Here is a 7,614-nt window from a genome sequence, read left to right as displayed (position 1 = left end):
GTTTATGTTTTTATTGTTAATTATTTTCTTCTACAAACACACACGACTTGAAGACGCACCCGCCATGTACACACACAGTCACACATATATACAAATGAAAAGGGGCAATTTCCCAATTACTATCTACAGACACACACACACACACACACACACACACACACACACACATATATATATATATATATATATATATATATATATATATATATATATATTACATGGGGATCACCAGTTATCAAGGCCCGGAAGCCACTCGGGGATAAGGGTTATTTGATATATATATATATATATATATATATATATATATATATATATATATATATTAATATACATGCATACATAAACTCATGTATATATTTATAAGTTTATTTTTATATATACTTTTATTTATATCTATAGACGTATTTATATAATATAATATATATATATATAAAAGTATAATACATATATATATATATATATATATATATATATATATATATATATATTATACGTAAGTAAGCAACATAGCAACGTTTATGTTTCATTTCCGAAGAAAATAATCAGGTTAATAGCCATGCTAGCATGAAAATATATACAAGGTAAATAATATAAAAACGTTTATTGCCCGATAATTTAGCCTGAGAATAAATTTTTTTGTGTAGCTTACTTGCCAATAATATACTTTCATACTTTCTCTCTCTCTCTCTCTCTCTCTCTCTATATATATATATATATATATATATATATATATATAATCAAAAGATAAGGATGAGAAATTACAAATAACTTCATTATATCATCCGATTAAGAAGGAAAGCGTAAGATAGAAAAAGTCTCATTAGTCTTTCCTTGTTGATTTGATGTTATAATAAAGTTATTTATAATTTTTATTCATTGTCTTTTATTTAATGTATTTAATTGCTCCTCTTAACAGTGTTGAGCTTTCTCCATCTTGATTAGTTTACTTTGTAAAAGATATCTTATTTGTGTGTACGTATGTGAGTGTGTGCACATGGTAAGCTACACAAACTTTTCATTATTTCCGTTTTGTTTAGTAAGAATTCATCAGGCTTAATTTTGTTGAAATAACCATTGCGAAAGATATATATAAAAACATAGTATGCGATAATATCAGTATAGGATACAATATAATATTATATACATGTATGTGTGTATGTGTGTGTGTGTGTGTGTGTGTGTGTGTGTAAATATACAAATATACACACACGTATACATATATATATATATGTGTGTGTGCGTGTGTGTGTTTGTATATGTATATATATATACAAATATATAATACTTTCATCAGATCAGTGTTTCGTCTGCAAGAATATATATATTTTTATAGATAGATACCACACACACACACACACACACACACTCACACACACACACATATATATATACATTCATATTCAGACGTATTTAAATATAAACTTAAATGTATAAACGTATAATATAATTAATGTACAGTACATATATTGTTGCAATCAAGTCAGTGTTTCCGTCGCTGAGACCCGATATTTTTTGCTACACATGGAAATAAAACCCTTTCTAAATTGGGAGACCGTTAACAGGTAAACAAATATTTTAAATGCAAAGTTTGTATAACTGAACTGGTTAGTTAAAGTGGCTGCGGTCGTAGTCATTGTGTAGATATGGTCACCAAAAGCCTGCAAGAGGATTACTATTGTTAGCGGCGTAGTGGTCACAAAGAAGACCACGCTGAGGCAACCCAACAGACGGTTGTTGGTACACAGGGGCTTACGGGGTTGTTCAGCTCCAACCCCGAATTCATTCATCCGAAGTTTCACAATTATGGATATGTTGGCAGCAAGTAGTAGGAGAAAAGGCAGGATTGCGTAGAGAACGAAATAAATGCATGTGTCGTAAAAAGTCGATAATATCTTGTATTCCTTGGAAATATATCCGCAGTTGTCGGAGTAGATTGTACTGTTGTCCTCGGCGAAATGGCTCCCTCCCATTCCGTAAAGCTCGTGACATTGGAAGAATAGAATCCCCATTACAACTGAAAACATCTTCATCAGTTTTGTTGAGACCCTCTGGTCAATCCGTGTGGTCAGAGGGAAATAGATGAGCCGGAAACGGTCGATGGCCAAGAGAACAATGATCCACGAAGAAAAAAGAGAGAAACAGTCCTCAGTCCAGTGAAAGACTTTGCAGAGATTAAGATCATAAGTCCTTACTGGGACGTCGAACGCATGTATGATCCAGTCGGGAAGTAATCCGGTGATAAGAACTATCATGTCCGAAATAGTCATCGAAACGAGATAGATTGAGATTGGTAATTCTGCAACTCCAATATTGAAAAGGACGGTGAGTGTCAGAATGTTGTTAAGAAGTCCACACGCGAACACAATGCCACCAAAAATGACCACAACGAAACTCAGAGCTTCCATTATTATTTTTTTTTATTTATTTTTTTATCTCCAATTCGGTTTACGGAAGAAAGAGATTAGAGCTTACAGGGAATTAGAGTCTACAGGCATTTCTTCCAATCGAGCAATGCTGTCAAGAAAAAAGTTTGGTATTATCTTCAAATTTGGTATCAGACGCTCATGACAAACAAGGAATTAATAAGCTGCTCACAGTTAATATGATTATTGAGGCTGCACGCCGGGAATAAGAATTAAAAAAAAAAAACGAGTAAATACAACCAATACATAAAATAATACAAGTATTAACTGAGGTGTCCGGTTGAGTTTGAGTGAAGATATAAGCAGGAAAGCTAGATTTTTTTAATCACACAAAAGATGTGTAAGACATACTTAACGCATTTTCCTTTTGTTTTTTGTTTTTTTGTTTGTTTGTTTGTTTTTTATATAAAAATAAGGTTGTATTATTCTTTTGGAAAAGTAAAGCTGTCATTATTTTTATTTTTAAAGGAAGTTGAGATTGATATTGTTTTGGGTAAAATTGAGATTGTTATTCATGTTTTAGTAAAAGCGAGGTTCAGTTTGGTATATATATATATATTTTTTTTTGTAAAAGTGTAGTTGTGTTGCAATATTAAAAAAAATGTTAAAATGTAGTTGCGTTGCAATATTAAAAAAATGTAAAAGTGTAGTTGTGTTACAATATTAAAAAAATTTTGTAAAAGTTTAGTTGTGTTGCAATATAAAAATGAAGTTGAAGTTGATATTTGTTTTTGTAAATATGAGATTGTCCTGTGTTTTTGTTTATGTTTTTATTTGTTTTTATTTTATTTTTTTATTTTTTGAAGAAGAGAAGAAAAGGAGTGCACAAATAGAATTTTTTTTGGTTTAGTCATAAGAAATTAATTATAATTAATGGGAATTGCAATGATGAGGGAAAGTTAATTGCTCAAAGAAACATAAGTAAAAAAAAATAGATTCAAACTTGTTGCATAAAATATTTTATGAAATTTCATTAAGAATTTGGAACCATTTACTTCATGATGAAAAAATAAATCTACAAAAGTTGAATGTTGGATGACAAAGTGGAAGTTTGAAAAAATTTTGATATATTGAAATTAAAGACGAAGGATTTAAAATATTGAATTAAACGATAAAATACTTAAAGGCACTAAAAACGTGAATAGTTTTTTTGTTTTGACTTTAATTTCAAATACAAAATGTACATTAAAATAAGTATAAAAGGCAAAGAGCATAAAAAATGTAGAAAACCTGGATTCAACTTTAGGATTAACTCAGATATTCATTTATAAATCTTACGAATCATACGTGAAATAGTTACATAAGTGGATTAATATCTTTTTTACGAAAGCTGTTTGGCAGTTTTTTTTTTGTGTTTTTTTTTGTGTGTGTGTGTTTTGTGTGTGTGTGTGTGTGTGTGTGTGTGTGTGTGTGTGTGTGTGTGTGTTTTCAATAATCAGAATACAGAATCAATCTTGATTTTGCAATTTAGTTTCTAGAAAAGTTATTCCTTTGTTGATCAGAATGTACACAATAACTTCCGATGATGTAAGTTATACGTTTTATGTTGTGTGTCACGTTATCCATGTTCCAATCTAACAGAAATAAAATGACAATCTCGATTTATTGTTGCCGTAATGGTTGTCAATTTAAAAGGGAATTAAAAGATTGAAAGTTGCGAAAAAAAAAAAAAAATTGTTTGGGTGTTGTCCTAACTGATCCTTACTTTTAAAATCCGGACGACAGCATTGAAAGTTGCAGTAAAGATCTGGATGCTGTTATAACAGATCCAAGATCTGTGATCCAGGTGATGGCATTAAAATATGCAGTGAGAATCCGAGTCCTGTTATAACAAATCCCAACAAGGTATGATTCCTTTGGAAGTTCTCACACTGTTCTATCGGATCATATTGAATGCGAGAATCCAAAAAGCAAAGAAAGAAATTGGTAGATTTATAAACGCCGATCCAGAAGTTAAAAAAAAAAAAAAAAAAAAAAAAAAAAAGAGAGAAAGAAAGATGACGATATCGATATGATCTATCGATATCTATCTATGATGTGTATTTTTGCCTGCTGGAAAACGACACTTTTGCCGGGCGATGGCTGAAGTGCGTTTCTGCTGGTTGGAGTCGGAATTATGGGGAAGACCCAACGTTGGCAAGTTGCCTAGTTCTCTGGTTGCTGCTGCTGCTGATGCGTCAAGGGAATTGCCCGAGTTAAAAAGGGAAGGAGGAACCGCGTTGCTGTTGAGTTTGTGTGCTGATGCGTTTCTAGTAGACCACAACGTGACACGTTTTTCTCGTTAGTGACCCTTTTCTGCCTACTGATGAAGCTGATCCGGCTACTGACGACGATTATCATGATGATGATGATGAATTGGATAATTTTTTGGCCAGCATCCAAAAGGTAAACATTTTCATGCATTAATCAATGTTCTCTAGTTTGTAAATTTCTCCTATGAACTTATAACCAGAAACCTACATGAGAGAAGGAAAATTCAATTTTTTTTTTATATTATGCAAATTGGCTTTTTTCTGTTTATTTTTTGGGGGAGGAGCGGAGCGGTAACTTATCTGTCATCAGCTTAAAAAAAGGATCAATACAAAAATTAACAAATAATTAATTTTTTTTTGTTTTTTTTTAGTTTTTATTATTGCAAGTTCCAATTATATGGTCATCCCATAGTTTTTTGTTTTGTTTTTTCCTTAGGCCACATTTTGACGACATTTTTTTTTTTTAACAAGTTCCAAGTTTTTAATCATGAGTCGACCTGATATCTCACAAACGGTCATCATAAAAAAGTAACAGATCAACAAAAAAAATAAACATATGGAAAAATCAATAAGTTTTTTAATTCCAACTGTAGGGTTACCCGGAAGTTACTTTTACGCGTGACGCGATTTTGTGGACTGTTTTGCGAATTTTTAAAAAATATTTGAATTTTCTGTTATGAGTCAATCATAAGTGCAAAATAGAGAAAAATTAATCAGAAAATGTTAAATGCAGCGTTTGGCAATCAAAACTTAACAATTAAGACTTAAACATTTTTTTCTTTTAAAGTTCCAACGGCTACTTTTTCAGTTTCCCTTTTCAATCCATTTGACATTTTCACAACTTAAAAAAGCAAAACAAGCAAAAATTTAATACAATAAAAACTCAGTCTTCTATTAATTAAAGCCTTTTTTCTTTTTCTCTTTTCTTTTTTCCTTCTTCTATTTTTTGCTTTTTTGCTCTTTTCTTATATTTTTCTTTTATTTTTCTTATTTTTTCTTTTTTCTTTTTCTTTTTTCTTTTTCTTCTTTTTTATTTTCTTTTTTCTTTTATTTTTATAATTTTTCCTTTCTTTTTCTTTCTTTCTTTTCTTTCTTTTTCTTTTAGTGGTCAGGGTGCTGATCCCAATTAGAAGATCAATAATTAGTTAATGCTATACTTCAAAAGTCTGTTAAAGCTACAACATAAACAAACACATTTGTTGAAAGAAAAATTAACTTAATCCTTGGCCAATCAAAAAAAAAAAAAGACTTTTCTTTCTATCTTTTTTTTTTTTTAAATTCCAACTACATGAACACCGCGGCGCAGCACTCAGCAGTAGTCTTGGCCTTCGGGGCAAGATCACAGTGTAGTATCTGTTCTGATGCTACACTTCACCTTTTCTGTCCTCGGTCAGTGTAGGTGAAATCCTTCATGACTGAAACAATTTTTATTTTTGTTCATTTCCCCTATTTTGGAAGCTGGATTTTCCGCCTCACATTAAAAACCGACCTTGTGTCTAACTCTGCCCTCGTGGGGAGGCAAGTAAATAGGAATTCCGACTGTAAGGATACCCCAGTAATTCTTCTTCCTTCAGTTTCTACAAATCTGTTTTCCGCTGCCTATCAGGTTAAACATTTTTGTATTCCCTCGCGGAAGTGCAGGGACTACCCTGCCAAGCCGCTTAATTTCACTTTCGGCTTAAAGCATTAGCCACTACGGCCGTCCAAGCGTAAAGTGTAATATTTGCTGGACCCGCACGAGCAGAGTGTCCGTGCTTCGTGCATAGGCATCAAGTCATGACTGGTTGGGAAGGCAGTGACAATCAACGATTAAAAAGCACCAATAAACAAACGATAACAATCAATATATTGATCAGAATTTCCCTGGACACACATATGTATGCGGGCACACAAAAAAGTATGCGTGCCTGTATATGCATCTACACACACACACGTATGTGTGTGTGTGTGTGTGAATGAATGATTATGTATATGAGTTTTAATTCCTGAAAATTCACACACACACACACACACGCACACACACATATTATTATTATTATTACCGTTTTATCTGCTTAGTTACACGTGTTTCAATTACCAAATCGTATCAACGATCCGATAATTTTATCAGACTTTATAATATATATTTGCTCTGCAATAGTATTGAGCACTCTCTTCATTTTTACCATTTTCGCTATATATATATATATATATATATATATATATATATATGATTAGTTTTTTTGGAAAAAGAATTCCAGCAGAGTGCTCAATTAAAAGGAAAATCCAAATTTTAAGAGCGTACTTATATTTTGTGTACAGAAAGTTGTTAGTTGAGACAGGTCATTGGTACCGTCGGTTTCAAGCCCGATAATAAGGCCCGTTTAAGGTATCCTTATCGAGCTCTCTTCAGCCAATATTCGAATATTGGCTGAAGAGAGCTCGATAAGGATACCTTAAACGGGCCTTATTATCGGGCTTGAAACCGACGGTACCAATGACCTGTCTCAACTAACAACTTTCTGTACACAAAATATATATATATATATATATGTAGGTATTTAATTATTATAGTAGAAAATAACAGTAGTTGGCTGAAAAATGCCATGCATCCTACTCGGATCTACCATGAACAGAGTGTGTGTGTATATATACACACACACACACACACACACACACACACACACACACACACACACACACACATATATATATATATATATATATATATATATATATATACTAGCAGGGGTGCCCGGCGTTGCTCGGGTGTTTGGAGGTGTATGCTGTGCAAAAAAAGCAAAAAAACAAAAAAAATGGTTAATTTTTTAAAACTTTGACCCCTATTATGACCCCTTAAAATTTATAGTTTCGGGCTCAAATCACTTTATTAAGTTAGATCCAGGTTCAAGGAACCTATATCTAAAATTTCAAGTGTCTAGACCCAAAATTGTCGGAGG

General features: G+C 32.2%; 1 protein-coding gene across 1 annotated transcript; it reads right to left on the bottom strand.

Annotated features, from left to right (window-relative positions):
* Positions 1-549: 549 nt before the first annotated feature.
* On the bottom strand, positions 550-6,531 carry LOC145295855 (C-C chemokine receptor type 2-like). Its single transcript, XM_080141583.1, has one exon. The coding sequence runs from the start codon at positions 2,403-2,405 to the stop codon at positions 1,476-1,478; it is 930 nt and encodes a 309-aa protein (XP_079997709.1). The 5' UTR covers positions 2,406-6,531; the 3' UTR covers positions 550-1,475.
* Positions 6,532-7,614: the final 1,083 nt, after the last annotated feature.

This window comes from Euprymna scolopes, chromosome 16 (assembly GCF_053919585.1).
Source record: "Euprymna scolopes isolate OS-2025 chromosome 16, ASM5391958v1, whole genome shotgun sequence".
NCBI lineage: Eukaryota > Metazoa > Mollusca > Cephalopoda > Sepiida > Sepiolidae > Euprymna > Euprymna scolopes.
Note: the sequence above shows the minus strand (reverse complement) of the source record. Positions and strands in the feature narration are given on the sequence as shown.

Excerpts from the sequence above, each read along its gene's own strand:
- LOC145295855 (XM_080141583.1), bottom strand. The coding sequence starts at position 2,405 with ATGGAAGCTCTGAGTTTCGTTGTGGTCATTTTTGGTGGCATTGTGTTC.